The 21,663-nt window shown below is 46.6% G+C and overlaps 1 protein-coding gene across 1 annotated transcript in view; it reads left to right on the top strand.

Annotated features, from left to right (window-relative positions):
• LOC119099342 (murinoglobulin-2) overlaps window positions 1-21,663 on the top strand; it is a 57,428-nt gene that overhangs the window by 15,324 nt on the left and 20,441 nt on the right. Inside the window, exons 11-16 of the mRNA XM_037222473.1 lie at window positions 5,615-5,764; window positions 6,206-6,312; window positions 6,714-6,849; window positions 7,582-7,764; window positions 12,065-12,241; window positions 12,886-12,976. Of these exons, the coding sequence (XP_037078368.1) occupies window positions 5,615-5,764; window positions 6,206-6,312; window positions 6,714-6,849; window positions 7,582-7,764; window positions 12,065-12,241; window positions 12,886-12,976 (844 nt within the window). The remainder of the gene's footprint in view (window positions 1-5,614; window positions 5,765-6,205; window positions 6,313-6,713; window positions 6,850-7,581; window positions 7,765-12,064; window positions 12,242-12,885; window positions 12,977-21,663) is intronic.

Genomic DNA, 21,663 nt, shown 5'->3' with positions numbered 1-21,663 from the left:
TGTCGTGAAATTACTATGCTGTAATGTATTCCGTTTCATTTGATGGCCTAATATGTTAAAAACAAAACAGTTTTGTAAGGTTTCTGATATTACGTCCATGCCAACTTGAGATAGATGTCTTTGTTTGCTGAAGCATCAGTCACGAGCTCATAAGTTCCATATTTTGTGAACTGATTTTTTCACTCCGGCACGGTCTTTTTGCGATTAAATTTTTCACTTCCACTCTGGTTCAAAAGCGATTTTAGCTCCCTGGTCTGAAGACCGCCACGCAGTGCGTTGCGGCGAATCAAACTGCCCCCTCCATCTCTTGGGGTTGAGGAAAAACCATCGGGTGCCCTTCTCCAACTCACACACACAAACACACACAAGAACACACACCCACACCCACACCCACCCACACCCACACCCACACCTACACCCACACCCACACACCCACGCCCACACACCCACACCCACACCCACGCCCACACACCCACACACACAACCACGCACACCCACACCCACACCCACACCCACACCCACACCCACACCCACACACCCACACCCACACACCCACACCCACACCCACACCCACACCCACACGCACACACACACACACACACACATACACACACACACACACACACACACACACACACACACACACACACACACACACACACACACACACACACACACACACACACACACACACACACACGCACACACACACACAGAGCAGGGTAGAAGAACCCTTCGGATACGTGAAAGTAATTCTCTAATTGCGTTACCAAAGTAAGCGCAGAGGGCCCAACTCAGGCTCAGAAAGAGTTCAAGTTAGGCAGCAGAGAGTCCATCTTAAGCCGAAAATCGTTCATTTCAGTATAGTCTACACAAGCATCAGGCCCGGTGGGGCTCATTTCCGATCTGGGAATGGACTGTTACAAACTCAGAAAGGGCTGATCTCAGAGCAGGCAAGAACGTATCGTAGGATCAGAGAGGGCTCCCGCAGATCTGGAAAATTTGGAAAAGGTCCATCATAATTTCAGAAGCACTCGTCTCAAGTCTGGTGAGGGCCATTGTTTGACTGGATAACTGTACATCTTAGATCCGGAAAAAACCCATCTCACCTCTCAGGCCTGAGTCGGGCCTACATCAGGTATAGAGAGGGCCCATCACAGGCTCTGAAAGTGCCCCCTGATGATTAGAGGGGCCAAAGGGTTCATCATGGTCTAAGAGAGGGATCCTTTCTAGTTAGTGCATGTCTCATTGTAGACTAAGAAATTGAGCATGTCCTGTCCAGAAAAAAATCCATGTCACTTTTGAAAGGGTGTGCTCCACATTCGCAGTTTGTCTTCTCGAGACCTAAGATTTTTTAGTTTTTGAGTTAGATGAGCCCCAGGAGAGGTGCAGACTAATTCCTACAAGCTATTTCAAACTCACCCAGGCATAAACGACGCCACAGGAGCGTCGTTCAAGCACTGCCGCCTTGTTGGCCATCCAGCATTCAAGACTAAAACGAATATACTTGAGTCGTTCATGTCTGGCATTCGTGAGCACGGTTTCCAGATTGAATGGGCTTCCGCTGGCTACCAATGAATGTTGCTCAAGCAGTGCCAATTGCAAACATAAATCACGTTTTGTGCTACAAAATAGAAGAATGAATATGGGTGCTAATTATCACAGAAATAAGACTTGTAATCTAGTAACTTAAGAATCGCACCATAAGTGAGCATGTAACAGGTACACGACTTAAACTTACTGCAAATAGGCAACTTAAACTCACGGATAAATATGCAAGAACACCAAGAGGAAGGGTTGAAACACGCACCCAAAACGATATTTGGTTCAGAAAACACGCCCAATACTACCACCGTTGTCTTTCGGCAAGTTGAAGTACTACAAAGGAGTGCTAGACTGGCAATTTCGCACCGCTAGTTTGGCAGCACCTCATACAAATGCTCCATGACGCCATCAAACAGTGACGCAGTGAGGAGAATGTTTACCGAATGGATAAATTTTGTTGTCAATGGCAGACTTTTACAATTTGAAATATATCGATAGTGAGTTTTTTCATCATATCTGATACCTGCTTCACCACCTTCAAATGGAGAACATTCTCTTACTGGGAAATTAATTCGTCAGGGGCATAACCATTCTATACCCCCTACCCCAATGCGATATTGGATGGGACCCTTGGGCGAGTAGGATAACAAACAAGTTGTAGGTGGCACTACAAGAGCCTCAGAATCTTCATTTTAAAGACACAACAAGTTCCAAAGGACAGCGCAGTGCCAGTAGGTTTCCATCATAGAAATCCTGTGCCGGCCCATTAGGCAAATAAAAGCCCCCAAAACCTTTTCGGGGCATCATGAAGGCTATTTCCTGAAGGCACCAAATCCAAGCTGGTGATGAAAGGTGCCCCAAAGCTTTTCTTTCAAGGGAACCAAAATCTAGGGGGATCAGAATTATTGTTCCTTCCATTCAGATGTACTCCTAGATCGGTCCGTTCGGCGAAGAGGCACCCAAAGCAATCAGTTCGGGGCAGCATACCCTTTATTTTCAAGAGGCACCCAATTGCAAGGTCGCACAACAAGGTGCCTGGAACCTTTATTACGTGACGACAATTTTCAGGTAACACCAGAAATGGCCCCAAATATGTATTTTCATGGGGAACGCAATTTCAATGGTACCACCATAAGGAGCGCGCGCAGAGCGGGGAAGGGTAGGATACACAGAGGCACGGTTACCATCGCCCCCCCCCCTCCCCCCACACCGCTACTTAGACCCAAGGGTTCTGAAGATCCCGAGAGGTCCCCTGAGCCCCTTGCGGCCGATGATCAGTGGCCGGATTGCTGGGTCTTAAAGGCAGGCTAGGAGCCATTCAAGGGACTGCAGCCTGACGGTCGGACACTCAAATAACAAAGTAACTCTTGCACCGATCGGAGGTTCCCCTGGGGCAATGAGGGCCCATTTTTCAGTCAGCTGATTGAGACCACCAACACCAGTAATCGTCGTCGTTGAAGTCAAGTTGAAGTCGGTTTCGTGCCGGTCTGGGCCCTAAAAGTCCCTTTGCCGAGTGGCGGCGAGGCCGAGGCCTGCAAATGCCAATCAGCGGGCCTTGTGCATTGGCCGGAGCCTCTGGAACAGTGCAGGACCCCTGTGCTGGTCAGGGCCCACAGTACTTGACACGGGGTCTTATTTCGGCGGTGAGTCCCAGGTCGGCCAGGTGCACATTTACTAGACATGGATGGAGCCCCAAATTTCAAATGGCCTCTTGCGTTGGTCGGGGCCCTCTTGACAGTGAAAGAAGACGTAAGAAATGGTCATGCGGGGGTTTGCATTCATAATGAGAAAGTGAAAAGCCCCTGTGTCAGTCAGAGACCCCAGTGCCGAGCGCGGGGTTCTCGGCAGCGTTTCAAACAGGTTTCAATAAGCTGAATTAGTATCCCGGTACCAGTTGTTGGACTCCCCATGCTGGGGATGGATTCTTCTGCGTCAGGGAGGTCCCTGTGTCAATCTGTGTCGCAATCCCTGTGTCGATCTGGCGCCAGATGTCCCAGTCAGAAGGCCTGCCGCATCAGCGAGTGAGCCGGTCATAATGAACCCCTCTGATGATCTTCGTACCTATGTGTGGATGGGGTGGGGGGTGGGGGGGGGGGGTGGGGGGGGACCGTCCTGCTAGAGACCCCGTGATGTGACGGAATGCTCGCTATTTTCTGACCAAAACTTTTTTCCTGTGCAATGCGGAAGTCAAATCTCCGATTTAATTAGCAGTTACAGCAATACGAGCCAAAGCGATTCGCCACGTACATGCATGCTAATCCGTCCCGAATTTCAATCTAAAAACCGCACACGTGAAACCTCGGGACACATTCTACATGTATACCAATTGATTTCATAAAGCGATGGAAAGTGCCAATTTTCGATGCGTCGTCAATTTGAGACTGTTTGGCTACCGGACCGGGAGCCTGACGAGACCGAGACCGACAGGCCTAGTAACTTTAAATAATTCCCGTCCACCATAAGGTAAGGTAAGGTATGTTCGTCCACCCATTGACCGCTATTAAGCACTGCTGAAAGGCAGGCGCTGCACGACCCATGTAGAGTGCTACGCCGCGCGTCGGTGTTTTTCTCCTAGACAGCGGGCACATTTGCTTGAAAATGGTGCATATTTTTTCTGATGGATTTTACAGAAGGACTACATTTTCCTTCCCAACAACGGCTGGGCTTGTCAAGACAAGTTGTTTATTTGTTTCGATCTACGCTGCCGGTCACTCCATGGTGTCCTCAACATCTTTGGAAAGAGATATTCACATCCCCAGAGAGATCCGGCAACACCCCTGTCTGTTATGGTTTAGCAGAAAGGTGTAGTTGAACCACTGTAGGGTGGAACTGTTTATCTGATGCAGCCATCTAATGCCGGCTCAATCTCATCAATTGACGTCTTGGTGCGGGAGCAAAATTAACTTGCCATCAAAAAATAAAGTGGGCAATATTCGAGGGCACGTAAAGTGACTGAAATTCGGAGACTTTAGTGAGCAGGGTGAGGCGTCAAGTTTCAGGGACATCACAATGAAATGTGGTTCTTCCCTTAAAGAAATCTTAAGTCTGCCCCAGTGCAAACATGCAGAGAATCCCTGAATTTGACCTGCGATCAGAAGCCAGGAGCTACAGGGTAATATTCCAAATGCAACGGGGCCATAGTCAAGGATCAAAAAGTCAAAAGTGACTACCTTTGGCTGTATGAAATACTCTCAAAGCTCTTGGGCGGGTCCAAAACTCTCCAGACGTGAAAAAAGCATTCTGGAGAGGGCCAGAGGCCCTTGGCATATTCAGGTGTCATTTCCAGGTCAGGCGCCCCAATGGACATTTGGCAGCCACAGGGGTTCCTGACCTCTAATAAACCCTCAAATACACAGGCATTATATCTTGGGGCCCCTGCTGTGATGTTCCTAGGATCTCGTATAGGAGGGGGTAATACGTGAAGGTGCCAGGGGCACGGGCACATGGAGGCACATGGCCCCCTTAAGTGTTAAGGGTTCCTTCGGTGCCCTCGAGATCGACGATCAGGAGTCTGATCACAGCGGCTCGGATCGCGGGGCTTGGCCGTTAAAAACCAGTCGGCAGGCTTCCGAAGTATGATACCCTGGCGTGGTATGGTAAGGTATATAAGACGAGCATGGTTCCCGGGGGAGAAAAGACGTTGACGCTTAATGGCATAGGTGGTGAATGCGTCGTGCCCAGAAGATTGTGATCATGGTGTTACTATTAGCCAGTCCACATTGCAATCATCGCTGATTTATTATCAAAGAATAATTTTGCGATGCTTACCTAACTCAGAGGACACATTCCTATTGCATTTCACGGGTGTTCAATACTTGTATGCAAGAAGGAAGCCGGATTTTCTCCCAGACAAAGAAAAGGGTGAAATGAGACATTGAGTGGTAATATACCACTGCCTATACGTGTGCGTTTTCTCTTTTGTTGTCGGTTTGTCGTGAAATATGGAATGGTCCTATCAACTACCACTACGAACTATTGCTGGAGGAATGGGCTTGATGCAAATGCCAGTGTTGTATAACTGGACTTCCTCTGCAAGATGTTGTTCATGAAATGCGATGTTGTCCGTCAGTATTTTGTATCTGTGAACGTGACGGAAGCTGGAACAGACATTAGTCAAGCAGAAGGAATCGTCGTTCCTGTTCGCGAATCAAAACTTATCCAGGTCATCAGTAGCAAGTCGCCGCAGTTCTTCAAACCAACTTTGGACTTCTATGGAACGGTAAGATATGAGGGCTTGGTGCTTCCTGTAGATGTAGGCTTTTTATTATTCGCTGACTGTCTTCTTGATAGTTCATGGGTCTCAACTTAGACTTGTGTTGTGCGAAGAAGGAAACGCATTTGAAACATGCTCTCATAACTGCCTAAGTTGAACCGGACCTGTTTCTATGAAAACGTGCTCATGTTTCACGAGGCGCTATGATTTCAAAATCATTCACCATGTACAGTCACGTGCCAAGCAGATGGATAATTCGGAACCGGAATAACCTGCTGTGACTAGTGCACATGAGCGATTTTGTCAACAAATATGCTTTGATGAATGATTACGTGGATATGCAGGAAAGTCACTTATCCTGTACTTCAGCTTACGTACCTGTCACTGTTCTGTCTTCGTACTTGTTCCGATCGTAACTTCAGGTTCTCGTTCACACCATAATTGTAGGTGCGGTTTGAAAGACCCGATGACTCACCGCTGGTAAAGGAACGTGTGGAAATTTGTTACTCAACTTACTTCTACGAAGATAGTTCTCTGAAGTCATCGGCATCAAGGTAAGCTGCATATGTTATTTGTGCTTGCCATGGTAGTGGCTGCGCTCTCGTCACATCACAGCAGCCTGGAGCACTAGTGCACCGCTAATAACCGTTTATCTACTTTATGGTCTATGCATTATCTTTGGCCTCTGTCTATTTTAGAGCATAGAGCCCTGTATGCCATATTCTGTGGTGCGTATTCTCCACATCTGGATGAGCATTTGATCCTCTAGTCAGACCACAACGCAGTATCATTGCTTCAAGCTTTGTTTCAACAGGGACGCACCGCAAAAGAAAGCAGCGTATCGTATATTTCCTGTGTAAATGTATGCACAACGGAAAACCGTGTGCTTGAAACGTGATACGAAATGTGTTAATGAACACGCACACACATATATACACCTGTTGGGCATTTGCAGCCTTCCCTTTCTGATGAAAAGCCCCAGGACTGCTTACCGAGCCGAAAGATGCACCACCTACACCACGGACGGCACCGGTCGGATCAATTACGTCGTCCCCGCCCAGAGTGCATCGATCTCCTCTCTGTCATTCAAAGTTAGTCCACACTGGGGCTGAGCGATCCGCGTGGCGTGCGAGGCCTGGGTGTCATCGGCTATGATGAGAACATCTGAGAGTGTATGCCGAAGCCTGGGTGTCACCGGCCATGATGAGAACATCTGAGAGTGCATGCCGAAGCCGAGGCGTCATCGGCTATGATGAGAACATCTAAGAGTGTATGCTAAAGGTTACAGCCAGGTATATAAATGACTGTACTAACCTGATATCCTGTTCAGCAGCTTTGCCTTTTCGGGCCTGAATTATCTGGCTGTTCTGTAGCCTGGCTATATCCTTGCCACAACTTTTAGAGATCCAGCTTAGAGTACCGATATAAATGGACCACAATTTTCTTCACTACATGACGAAGAATATCACCAGGCCGTAAAACGGTCGTAGGATTCTGGGCACCAAACCTTGAATGGCTGCAAAACATCTTTATGCAAACATCTGAGTGTGCGTTGTAATAAGAACGCGCCACCGCCCAGTCGCGAGTGAATTGTAATCTCACGGTTACAACTGGACGTTTGGTTTGAATCCCCCTGACGTGTATTTTATTCAATACCGCAACTTTTAAGTTATTTTGCTGGCTTGCGCGTGATTTCACAAACGCGCTCGGCCGCTCCAGCTCTGTCAGTTCGCCCATGCGATTCGCCAGAGCCCTGGGCCCAGCCCAGGCAGCACGCCCCGGTGGCCGGGCAAACACGACATCTGACCGCTGGCTGGTGGCAGGGCCGGCTGCTGGGACGTGACCAGCGGTTCGCGCTGCCCTCCGTGCGCGCCTGGTACTCGCCCAGCGACTCGTTCCTGCTGGCCGACGTCCGGCAGCTGCTGGGCGGCGGCACGTGCGGTCGGACGGTTGGCGTACCCATCCACAGCAGCCGCAACCTGCGCGACGTGCCGCTCCAGTACATGGTGAGAGCGGAGCGGAGCGCGGGGCGGCTGCAGCTCCTGACTTACCGTTCGATGTGTCTCCAGCTGCGACGTTCATGGTCCGGTATGGCCGGTGGCGGAGCGGACGCCGCTTTGTTTGAACCTGCCATCGGTTTCTCAGAGAGTTACTTCTTACTTGTGGTTGGCCGAAGTAATTTCGTCCTTACACCGTATTTATTACGCCGGTTTCATACACTTCGCAGCATACCTCCGAAGCAAATCGTCCAATGTCAAGGTTGAAGTCATTTCCGAGGAAATATCATGGCTTTGGCGTCATTCCCTCGATGACCTTATTTTAAGCCCCGGAGCTTTGATGTCTGTAACTGATCCAGAAATATCCTTTAAGTGGTATGTAATGGTGTCGCGAATGATGTGAAAGCTTGGCAATAGCTTTCGAGCTGTATACTTAATTAATAATGCAGCGATGGCCGTCGCTTTTTCCTGTTCGATTGTTACGATTTCACACCTGTTGACATAATTCCGCTGCCCGCGGAAGTAAACGAAATTGCAAAATTGGGTTCCGAGTTCATACCCTGGATTCCCGTACTACGTATGCATGCAATAGACAACCACACAATCAAAGTTCGCTGAAATATGTGATTTAAGCTTTGCCCTATGTTGTGTGTTTGTGTACTTGCATCATTTTCGTTCAGACCAGAGCTAGAAAAAATATAATTTGAGATCCACGGCATGCTGGGAATAGATATGGTTTCCTACAGGCTTGTCAGCCTTATCCACCGCACTTTTTGCTATATATCTGGATGCCTACCAATTTACACTACGAGCTGTAGTTTTACTGCTTTTCTCACATACCTGTGCGACGTCCAGGTGAAGTGCAGAGCCCGCCATTTATACAATGTAACCGCTTCATAGCGCAGCGTTTTCCCGCCGCAGTTTGAGTATCGACCTAAATGTTCTACTCCTCCGCCTTGGTCACGAACTGGCTAATCTATTATCACTACTGCTGATTTTACGACGGGGCATGCACCTTTTGTCTTGCTGCATTCACGAAGGCACTTTCTATTTCATGGTCAAATCAGGTGACTTTATGGTATCTGATAGATTCTTGATGAGGCGTGCAGTAGCTTCTTACTTCAAACTGAAAGAGATTGCTCCACATTTATATGTGGTTTTGAACTGAAATAGCCATCTTAAAGACCTTTCGGCGCAGTTCACAATTTAGCCCTGCTTAAGACCCACACGACCCGCTAGTTTCTGAGCTATAGGCCCGCGAAAATGCGGAAAGGCATATCCAGAAGAGTGTTTCAAAGTCACCTTGACATTTATGACGTCATAATATAAGAGCATATAGTAATTATTCACCCTATGCAACCGGATAAGAAGTGAAAACGCCGGAAGCTGCTCCTTCTGACAAAGTTGCGCGCCTTTTTTCGTCATGAAACTGGTTGCAAGATGCCCGTCTGTCTACAAAACGTCAAGACAAGATGGCTACGGTAGCCACTTTGATTGGAAATTACTTTTTGTTCCTGACTGGCCGAGGTAACTTAGACGTAAACACCTTTTTCCTATGCCAGTTTCATGAACAAGGAAACACGTTCAGCTTAAGTAATTTCAATGGCGATGCCCGTGATCGTTGCCATGGCAGCGATGACGTCGCCCAAGACAGGGGAGTCTTGGACGCCTGTTATTGATCCGGAAAGTTTGTCAAAGAGGCATGATATATTATATCACTCATGAGTTGACTCAGAAACAAATTTGCGATTTGTGTGAACAATTCATGCGCACAGCAAGTATCGTCATTTTCGTTTCGCTGAAATGCCGACACCCTATACTTCTTGACATCGTTCCCCTACTTGCAGAAGTAAACGAAACCGTTTGGTTGGTGCGTTCATGTCATTGATATATCATACTACTAGATCGGCAGCGCCTATGCTAAATTCCTAGCAGCAAGTGCAAATCAAAAAAGGTGCACCAGCTGTAAAACGACATAGACTCGCATGCAAATCAGACAAATTAAGGCAAACCGGGAAAATTACGGCAACCCGACCCGATTGTTGTGAAACGCACGCGTTGATCAGCCGAAATAAATTTCATTTGTTTGCGCCGTAGATGTTATTCTTAAGCCATATCCCGCCCGCTTATGCATATGGGTTGGGATGAGACAATAATAATAGTCTTTTTCCTCGTAGAAGAAGCAGGAGAATGGAGATAAAAATGCGTCCATATTTCAGCAATATGCCTCTTCCAAAACAAATACCAGTAATAGTAAGTAATTCCATGCAATGCATAATGCCCGTTTTTTCGACTCCATGCTCTGGGCATGGCCGTTTTTGGTTTATACTCTGAGCTTTCCTGTACACAATCCCTGTTTACCAGCTACGGTCATCCAGCCATTTGACTGCTTAGCGACATCATCTTTTGACCGTAATGCCGGCTTGAAATCCCTGCCACGAGGTGCTCAGGAGCCGTCTAAATGGACACACATTGGTGACTTCAGTGACGTGAATGGACCTATGACCGTTGGAGGGATGCCAGGGGCATATCCTGTGCTACGAATGCAGTGCAGTAGGCCCCTAAGCGACATGGTCCACTCCATTCTCCTCCAAAGTCAAGAGCACGTCGTCACTTCGTATGCTTTCGGGAGCCCCCCCCCCCCCGATCTCCTCGATACAATGCTGACCTTAGCACATTTTTGGATTTTCTGTTTCTGAATGAACCCTATTCTATTATAGTGAATGAATGATGTAAGTATATAGCCCTAGATACTAATGGTGCAAATATTTAGTAGCCCTGTTCTTTTCTAAGCCTTCACAAAAAGGTATTTCACGTTAAGGTTAAATGGCAAGCTATTTTTCAACAGGAAACCAGTTCTGAGTCCACAGTTTTTCTATAGTTTTAATACCAAGGACGCAAGCTCAGGTGGCCAAAAATCGAGGATAACAAGAGTTTTCAGTGTGTCAGGTGAGCTTTTTTGCCCGAACCTGAACCGCTTCCCGCTCCCCAACCAATTTTAGAAAGTGACAACCCTGATCAAGCGGTCTAACCCGTCGTGAAATCAGCTATGTTTATGAAACCAAAGGTTGCATGATGAACTACAAAGTAAATGCATACTCCCAAATTCCCTGTAAATAGCACCATTTTGTGGCGTAGGAGTACATGCTTACTCCTCGTCTTATGCAACTGGATTCTAGGTAAAAGCGTAGGAAGTTACACACCACTTCGAATTGTACGCATTTCTCTCTCTTTATGGAATTAATCTCTGTGCGTCCAATGTCCAATTTCTCTGTTGGATTGTGTTGTTTATTTTAAGCCATAATGCATCGCCCGTGCCGCTTGTGTAATGAGTGCATGCAGGAAAAGCAAGTTCGCTTAAGTGCAATGTTTGGCACATTCTACGTTTTAGACTTCCGCAATTTTTCCGTTGCTTTAAAGGGAACATTCCGCCTTTCTTGCACTTTTCATTTATTTTACATCAGACGCGTGCAATTTGAGCAGAAATACGACCTTTCTGGAAATCCTGAAGAGCTCAGAATTTTTATGTGAGGTAGCCGACCCTCCGAGAAAAATCTAATTTGACTCACTGCTCACTTCTTTGAAATTTATGTAATTCATTTGCCGTGCTTTTTCCAACGTATGTATTCCGTAACGTTTGCAATATCCTAATGTGTCAAAACGTAACTGTAATGAATGCTACAAATGCTTGAAACACTATTTTTAGAGAAAACAAATTGCAAGCGTGAGGTTCCTATTTCGCAAACTCAAGAAAACGCGATACTATTGCTTTGATTTCTCCCATATGAGTTTACCACAGTGGCTATTTTCACGGCACACTTTGGCTTTGGGAGTGAGAATATCACATCATGTATTTCACGCACTGGTTCAAATTTTAGCCAAAAAAACTTCTCGAAAACATGCCCTTGCCCGCTGGGCCAACCACAAATGTTTTGTTTTTGTTTTTAATTCGCACTCATCGAGGTGCGCACTGTCGCTGTCGTGACGACGGTGGTCGCGACTGCAGAGACAGAGAGAAGTGCTATCACAAAGCGTTGCCAGCATAATTTCGACTCGACAGTAATTATAATTGGTACACTTGTTATGTCTTGACGGCGCTATAGTGGCGATGCCCAGTTCTGTTATAAGACATAACTAGTCCTGAGGTTTCACACGAGCCTGTTTTTCTCACATTTGTCCAAAAGGTAGGCCACTCCTTTTAACCGGAGATGACAGACCAGGCAGCAATTCTTTCATCTAACTCGCCTCAAGGCTATTACACGTGTTGTTTTGTGACGTAACAGATGTGATGACCACTTGGCGCCGGCAGATCATGGCGAGAGGGGACGTGGTGGAGAACGGTGTGATCACCGGCGGCCATCTTCGGCTGACGGTGCGCTCCGCCATGGCGCCCTCCTTCAAGCTGTTGGTGTTCGCCGTGACCGCTGACGGCGAGGTCGTGGCAGACTCTCGGCTGGTGGAGACGGACAAGTGTTTGCCCAACGAGGTACAGCTTTGACGTGTTCTGCATGGCCGACACGCGCCCATCACTGCGCCGACACGGGCTAAGCGGGCTGACCGGCGCCGACACAAGCTGAACGGGCTGGCCGGCGCCGACACGGGCTGAGCGGGCTGACCGGCGCCGTGGCGTGCTCAGCGTGGCCCGAGACGCATGAGTCAGTGCCCTCTTTGGTCGAGGGTGGCCAGCACTGTCACCTCTATCGCGCCCCGCCCGCAGAGGCCAGAGAGCGTCGGCCTCCCTCCCGAGATGGCCGGGATGGTCGCAATGTGACGGCTATTGCCCCGACGTGCCCGGAATGCCCCGGAGGATCCTGCGCAGCACCGACGCGTCCAGTGCCCCGCGTTGTGGTGATAAAATTTGACTGACTATCTCAGAATAGTTAGAATGTGTTGACATTGCTAAGAACTTCTGAAGGATCTCCTGGAAGCTGATTTTGGAGTGTCTGCACAAAAATCATTTCAAAAGTAGTACGATTGAAGGAAGGACTTTCAGGGCACGTCGATTGCAAATGGTCATAAAGCGGTCACGGGGGGTGGAATACGATAGGCCAGGATTGAAGCATGCATCAAAATCTGTTGAAGCTTTTTGGCGCCCGCTGCCACCCACACCCGTCTGGTGCTTCTCCACAGGTGTCCGTATCCTGGAAGGAGGCTCAGGTCCGGCCCGGCCGTACGGGTGTTCTCCACATCTCCGCCTCGCCTGGCTCGTTATGTGGCATCTGTAAGTAGTACCGCATCAGTCTATCAATGCGTATGTTTATAGTCTCGCAGCTTCAATTCATATATCAGCGGTTGCTTACAACTTTAAATGTCAAACATAAACAGTGGAGGTTTCAGTGCCAATGGGTAGTCTCACACTTAATACAAGTAGCCAATGGTTGCGGGCTTAGATGCCATGCTCCTGTTATGACGTCATGTCTGAAGCCAGCTGGTCGTAACGGAATGCAAAATAGTCACGGAGCAACAATGTTTATCTCTGTTCACTGATGCGTCAGGGCTCTTCAAACACAATTATTTTAGTACACACAATTCCATTGCTGCGTAAAATTCTGCGCACCGTCGCATGATGATAAATAGATAAACGCGTGGGAAGGAGTCGCGTGAAGTACTCTGTCCTCTAACAAAGGTCAAGATAAGTGCTGCTGCTAGGACAGCAGGCGCACCTGCCCTGGACTGATGAAACAGCCCACTCTCGGCACGAGTTTTCTTCCATCCTCGGGGCTTGTCGGGGCTTCACGTGTAAACTCGACCTACGGATGGATTCGCTTTTCTCGACCGCAACAACAAAACAAGGAAGGACCTCGATAGTCTGGGCAGCAGAATGCATGGCAGATTTCGAACTAGTGGCAAGCAGCACTGGGCACGGCGTCAAATATGGCGGCCCAAAGAGGCAATGACCCCTTATGAAAATCACGTGTGCGCTTCGAGTTCCATCTCAACCGTCATCGAACTGTCTACTATATCTTAGGCATGCTCCAAGCCTGGCGTGGCATGTTTTGACTGGTGGGCGCCTTCACCGTACCCAACAAGTAAATTGAATCGAAATTTGTCAATAACTTCACACTGGGCCAGCTCGTTCTCAACAAGTTACTCGCCCTGACAGGCGGGGGGAGGGGGCAATACCCCCCCCCCCCATCCTGCGGTTTTATGGGGATACCAATGGGGCATATTCTGCGGGTCGTGTTAAGTCCTTGGTTTTCTTCTGGGGAATCCATTGCACGCGTGTTGACATCAAAAAGTGCCTCTAGCAATTCTGGTTTCGGAGTACGACAGGGTAGGAAATTTAGTTTTTTTTTGCTGGTGGCGGAGTACAAAAATTTTTGTGGTCGGAGTACAAACTTGCCTGCGGGCAAAGGTCTGTCTAATGTGGAATGAGTGTCTGCACAATGGGGCCTTGCTTGGAATACATTTCATACTGCCTTTAATGGGTTAACATTTTCCCAGTGTTTTTCTGGCTAAAATTAGTGTCAGCATGCAATTTTGCATTTAAGTGGAACTGAGCACTTCTTGTGAGTGAGGGCGCCACACTGATCTTATCCATATCCCTGTAGTGCTTCTAGCTCACTTATACGTGCAAAGATTGATTAATGGCACATGTTTATAAAAAATATACAGATAGAGGTTAACAACAAAACTTTATACATATGCATTCACAGGTGCATCATACAAAGCTCAGTTACACATCATTACCTATCTACATGCAAACTTACATAATATCAAAATGATAAATCAGGTGCATCCTCTGCTTACTGACAAACTGAATTGTGGACAACCACTGTGCATCACACCCTGTTTTTTTAATGAGTCTTAGGCAGATGCAACTGACTATGAAAGCCTTATGCATGTGACATCACTAATATGTAGTCCTTTTGGCCTTTACATAATTAATATAAACATACCAAAAGTGTTCCTCTTCCTATCCTTCTCTTTCTGCTCTTCTCCTCTTTCAGTTTCTCACCTTCCCTTTCTGTCACTCTTTTCCTTCCACTCCTCCTCCACTTCTGCTCCTCCTCTCTTCCTGCGCCTCCTGTTATCCCTCTCCTCTTCTCCAAGTTCCCTATGATCCTATGCAGGGAAAATTGTAATAGTGTCACTGCAGGACCTTATGCCTGACAGCAAGGAACATGGCAGCATTGCCACCTGTCATGTTACAGCAATTATAACCACAGGCTGAAAAGAGGCCAGCCTCATATCTGATCCCACATGGGAACCGCAAGCCTAACATTAATGTTGTATATAGATACCTTAGTACCTACGCACCTACCCACCATGCTGTAGGTAGAGCAGGTTATAACAAGGTGATCCTGCACCGGCCTGCAGTGGTTAACATTTATAGATCAGTCCCCCGGTATTTATTTACCTTTTTTGGAATGACTTGATAGCGGTCCAAAACTAAATCCCATGTAACTTTAGAAGCGTGGATGCATGCTGCGTGAAAATTGAAGACAACGAATTCCACTTTGCCTCGCTGAATACCTCAAACTCGCAACTACGATGCACATAATCCCAATCAGCTTCGGTCACCCTCCTGGCCCCTCACCCCCACCACATCAAGACAAACAAACAAGCCACGCACAGGAGTTCTGGCGCACTCACAGACATTGTGATGGCATTCTAGCACTCGTCAATGGCCCAACCAAGTACAAGTACCACGAGTCGGTCCTGAAATGACAGGCTGTGATGAATAGTCTAAGAAAAGCCATTTATGCAGTTGCACCAACACAAATTGTTAAGTTTGTGGTAGAAAATTCATAGAGCTTTACAGCCATGCATTTCAAGTTGCTATTTTCCACCTACAAATATATCTTATCTTCTGGTGGCGCAAGACAACGCCGAGATAATGCAGTACCTATACTACAAATTGATAGATATTTCTCATTCTAAGGCATATCATGTCATTTCAACACCCTCTGAGGAAGGCCCGTGTCTGGGCGATACCAAAGCACGTAAATTTTTCAATTAAATTTGGCTAACTTTGCTAAAAACTTGCTGTTCTCCGGCTTGTACTCCGGCTTGTTCTCCCCGGGTCTCCCCATAGCCCCCATTGTGAGAAGAGCAACCGAGTACTGCGATTTTTTCCCACCGGGTTATGGACCATCTCTATCTCACAAGTATAGGTACTGGTTGAGCCTGGAGACGTGATGCCGTTGTTAAATAATTAAGATATCCTCGAATCTTCAAAGACCGGCATTAACCGGTTTCTGAAAAAGTGGTTGGCGTACTATCATTTATACAATAGTAATAAGTTTTGGAGTGCTGCATGCCACAAACTCCCATTTTGGGAACGTAATTTCTGATGACATTTAAGAACCCAAAAGAAGCCGTTACCACCAAAAGTGTCGCCCACAAACGTGATATTTGGATACCATTTAATGTCATGATTCTATCTTAAAAGTGCCGATATGTGGTGTGTTTGAATGCTATGATTTGCAGTTTAACTGCAAGTTGGATGGTGACTGGTGGCTGGTATGACACGAGCAGGAATGAAACAAGCGCTTTGAAAAGGATGAAAAGGATATTTTGGAATTTTCTCACCGAACCGTTTGCAAGATGCACGTCCATTGGCAAAATCGCTAACATGTTTTCTTAATATGAGGTAAGTTAAGAGCAGAGTTGGCATCCTGGACTTATTGCTCTGCGAGTCTTTGAATGATCTAGTTGAAATAGATGTGCCATAGGTGGTTTTAGTGCTGCTAGTGACTTTCTGGTCCAACGAATATTGTTGTAGGTGTCTGTTGCGACGCGGACCTCCACTGCTCGAAAATGCGCTCGTCAGTTGCAGGAGGCTGAGTTGCCGGTGGTTTCGGGTACGGGAGGCGATGGGTTCGTCGCGTGGTGGGAGCCAGAGCCGTGATATGCTTGTCCGTTTCTTGAAAAGGTATCGGTAGGTGTGTGCGTCGTGGAGAATGCGGTCTTACTTACTCAGGTGCGCCATATATTTTCCCGGTGTAGGTGTACTTTCCTACCTAACTTTAGAAAAAATCATTGCACACCATTCGTCGTGTTCAGGGCGGCACATATCGTAAATCATCTCAAAACAGGTAGAATCATGCTCTTACCTTCGGATTTCAATAACTTCGATGGCGAGCTCCCAAGCGCCGCGCGCACCGCACCGCCTGAACTCCCCAGCGCCGTTTCTGCGTTGCCGTTGCGTAAATACAATATTTCTGCTTACCAAGAACTCTACAAAATGTACGGGACCAAGGTAAACTATTCGTCGTGTTTAAGGCGGAACATATCGTAAATAATTTCAAAACGGATAGAATCATGCTCCTACCCTCGAATTTTAATAAATACGATAGCGAGCTCCCGAGTGCCGCACGCCCCGCACCGCACTGCCTCGACTTCCAAGCGCCGTTTCTACGTTGTTGCGAAAGCACAATATTTCTGCTTATCAAGAACCATAAAACATGTACGGGACCAAGGTAACAATAATAAAGCAACCAAAATCGTTTCTTATCAAGTTTAGGTACATTTATGAAACACGCAGGCCAGAATAGTCCAGAACATATCCTAACCTAACCTAACCTAACCTAACCTAACCTAACCTAACCTAACTGAGAATAGACCAGAACCTAAGCTAAGCTAAGCTAAGCTAGCCTGACCTGACCTGACCTGACCTGACCTAACCTAACCTAACCTAACCTAACCTAACCTAACCTAACCTAACCTAACCTAACCTAACCTAACCTAACCTAACCTAACCTAACCTAACCTAACCTAACCTAACCTAACCTAACCTAACCTAACCTAACCTCCCCACCCTATATCCCCTTCAACCCAGCATCTCATTGGCATCCATGTTCCATGCCATATATAGGTGCCATATAGTGAGCTTTTATTTAGCTGTCATGTTCTCATTTTGCTTTACATTCCCCACCCAATCCCCCTGCAACCCATGGTCCCGTTGGCGTCGAGGATCAAATTTCATGGTTTCTTGCTACCTTGTCCCGGTACATTTTTATGGTTCGCAGTAAATATGATTTATAGTTATAGTATGGCTTATATAGTATAGTTTATAGTTATAGTTATGGTTTATAGTATGGTTCGCAGTTAATATGGTTTATATGGTAAATATGGTTATGGTAAATATGGTTTATGTTTAGTAAATATTTCATGGTTCGCAGTTAGGTTATGGTTGTCCTGCCTTGAATATGACGAATGGTTTACTTTGGTCCCGTACATTTTGTACAGTTCTTGGTACGCAGAAATATTGTACTTACGCAACGGCAACGCGGAAACGGCGCTGGGGAGTCCAGGCGGTGCGGTGCGCGCGGCGCTCGGGGGCCCGCCATCGAAGTTATTGAAATTCGAAGGTAGGAGCATGATTCTACCTGTTTTGAGATTATTTACGATATGTCATGCCTTAAACACGACGAATGGTGTACAATGATTTTTTCTAACGTTAGGTAGGAAAGTACACCCTGACCATTTTCCCCACAGGTAATGACATGTGAGGTATGTGGCAGTGGTAGGTACTTAAAACAAGCACATTTCATATTTCAGTTTATTTCGTTTCCACAGAAGTAACTCACATAAGTTGTCATCACTCTTCAGGAGTTGCATAGGCTTGTACAAGTGCATCTAACCCATCTAATACAATGATGAAGGGCATTGACATGAACGCCCAGGATTTGCCATCTCCTCCAGGATTCCAGATGCTTGCTCCATTTCTTGGTGCTCTATAGTTTGGTCCCTGGAAATCAAATAAAAGTTATGACTCACTTTATGAAAGCAAAGTTCATGCACCCTTCTGGCTGTCAAGAAAGCAAAACTGCCTGCCTTGGTACTTATACTCGGGCTCATACATTTGAAATGACATCTGCTTTGTGGGGCGACTGCAGCGTTTATCTGGAGTACAAAAATTGTCATTCTTTCCAGCCAAGAGCCTGGAGTACAAAATTTCCTGGTGCCACATGCACCAGAAAACGGAGGTTTTTCCCACACTGTACGATGTTGTTACGAGCATTACAAAACGATTCCGGGCCGGCGGGTGCGGCGGGCGGCCAGCAGCTATTCTACGGACCGCGCGCGGAGGGTTGGCACTGTTACATGAACGAGACCCTACATTATAGATATGGGTTCGAAACAGATAAAACTGCATGTCATTGTATTCGTAATTTAGCAAGGGACATACCCCTTTATGTTCCATGCCAATACACTGCGTGGTTTCCTATATATGAACACGTAAAGCTGATGTTTAGCTTTCAGGAAAATTTGACCTTCGACTTTGTTTAATGGTGTCGATTCACAACAGGAGACTTCTTACCAATCACGAGATCTCGTTAAAGACGATTGACTGTTTGCCTTTTGCGAGGCTTTACCTTTCTTAGTTACAAACTTCAGGAATCCCCCTCCCCACCAATCTTGTTAAGAAATCGGCGAACCAGAGTAAGGATTGGAATCGTTGCCTCCCTAATCTGTTTTATATATGTGGGCGTACCAATCGGCATTTAAGATCATGAAAAAGCGATTGTTACAGCAGAATGACAAATCTGATTACCAACATCCAAACGACTGTAGAACTTCAATCAGCAGCCCAAGATCCGCCTTTGCATGCAAGGAGCATGTCATCTAAGGTTATCTGTGATGTTTTTGTGTCTAATGCATGAGTATCAATTAAAGTTTCTGAGGCACTACCCGATATCTATGTTGGGCCTCCTCAATGCTGATTTCTCCCCCCCCCCCCCCCACCAACATTTCTGGCCAGAAAATCGCACAGATGCATGAGAAAAAAGGCTGACGATAACACAAACCATCTTTTCTGGACTGTATTTATTAGCCATGATCCATGGGCTGCTACCTTCCCCTAATCACATATAGAAAATGGCACTCCTGTCATTACGTCACCACCACTGCCTCCACCACACAAATTATACTGATTCCTACTATCAGTGTAGGCTGCATATAAGGCAGGCTGTCTGCTTCCACAGACTGTACTGGAATATATACAGTGATTATGCTAATGGTTGCATTAGGACAATTTTACAATTCGTTGTTCACAAGAACAGTAATGAAATAAACCGTATTGGCCCCCATGCAATGCCATGCTCACAAGTGCAAATAAAATATGCATATAAATGAACACTGCAAAATGAATTACTTCCAGAGCTTTCCTGTTACAGAAGGGGTGCTATCATCAGGAAAGAGCCAACATTGTCCTCAGAGACAACCAAAACCAGCCTTTCACTGACCTCATAGGACAGTTAGACCACAATACCATAAATGTCATGCTGTTTGAAGTAAAACTCTTGATGAAAGGGAGATGGCAATACAAAATGCATCATCCCCCCCCCCCCTCCTCCTTATCACCTACATTTGCCACATCACCTCACTCCTCACTCCCAATGCCCTCACATGGTCTACACCAAAAGGTATCATATAAATTTCCAGAACCAAGGTTCTTGTGAGCAAACAGTTGAACTGTGAATAATTGTATAAATGGTATGAAAACATTGATGAAATAATTGCATTTCAAGCAGGGGCAGTTTTTTAAGATAGGTTAGTGAGCTGTGAAAAATTCTGCAATGTAGCCTCAAAATATGAATGCATCCAGATTACCACACTTCGCAAACTTAGAGGAGGGTTGGGCCCCGACGTGAATTAAAAGTAGGAACACCCTTGATTTGAAGATCTATGTGACTGGTGACTATTCACAATCAGAATAAGAACAAAAATGACATAAATTGGCTTTTCAGAACTATTATCACCTCCTGTGATCCTCTTCATGAGGAATGCCATCAGATTTCAACATCGAGTTTATGATTACTTTCAAAGGGAAGAAGGTTGGTCGCTTGCGACCGCTTCAATGAATCCACAGCCTTTTCGGTGTCTTGAAAAGGCCGTTTGGAAAATCAGAGGCCAATTTCTACCTTAATTTGGCCATTCCGCCGACCTACCCTGTACTGTCAATGCTTCTTGTCACTGAGGACAGAATGCTGAATCGCGGCACCGCCAACGAAATAAGTAAGGTCAAAAATTAAACCCTAGGCAGGTATTCATGACAATGCAATGCGAATGCCACTTGAAAAATTTCAGCGCTTTGAAATTCACCGCACACCTCATATTGGTCGCATCGCAACGATTGAGACATGCCCTTGCGGCCAGATCAGTTCCCATACCTAGATTTTGTTTCGCATGTCATACTGTCTAGTTCGGGACACTGAGGGTTGGTTGTTGAAAACAGCCAATGGGCCGGCCGGCCAGGCCATAGGAAAAACACTGACTTGTCGCCGACCTGTCACTGAGTCCGCCGACCAACTAAAAGTCATAGGATTTTTTTTGTCGGCATGCTGGAATAAAAGCTACAAAAGATACCATAATGCCGTAGAGTACGGTAAAGTCTTTACGGAACGAAAGCGGAAACGTTCGCGGGTGTTTTGCGACGAAATGCATTACCACCAAGGCATCATATCTATATATGGAGACCTCATGTTATGCTTTGCGTAGTGTGCTGTATTTTTTCGTCTTGGTTGTCACAAATTGTTGTGTTCAAAGGTATGTTTGGCACCAAACTTCGCGTGGATACACACATTTTTGCCGCCGACCTTATCCGCCAAGTCGGCAGGTTTTATCACCTCTGTTTGGGACCCCATTTCGATCTCCAATCTGCGGTCAGGGGTCCTCGATATCTCTGAAGCGCGGAAAAAGACCTGGAATTGAAGTCTATGTGATTATTATTGGACCATCTGCGGCGATCAGGGATGTTTTTGCGTCAATGAGGCCCCTATGATGATCTGGGACCAACTGCGCGGGCCAGAAGGCCTCCCACGCCAAGATGGAGAACAAGGTGATGTGATGCATCCCTGTAACAGCCTTCGGATCAACCAGGGGATCCCGCCCCGTATCACTAGAATGGCAGCTGGAAAACATCCTACGATGGGATGGAATGGCCCCTCAGCCCTTGAC

Source organism: Pollicipes pollicipes, unplaced genomic scaffold (genome assembly GCF_011947565.3).
Source record: "Pollicipes pollicipes isolate AB1234 unplaced genomic scaffold, Ppol_2.1 Scaffold_4740;HRSCAF=5597_pilon_pilon_pilon, whole genome shotgun sequence".
In the NCBI taxonomy this organism is placed as follows: domain Eukaryota; kingdom Metazoa; phylum Arthropoda; class Thecostraca; order Pollicipedomorpha; family Pollicipedidae; genus Pollicipes; species Pollicipes pollicipes.
The sequence above is the reverse complement of the archived record's forward strand: the minus strand, read 5'-3'. Positions and strand labels throughout refer to the sequence as shown.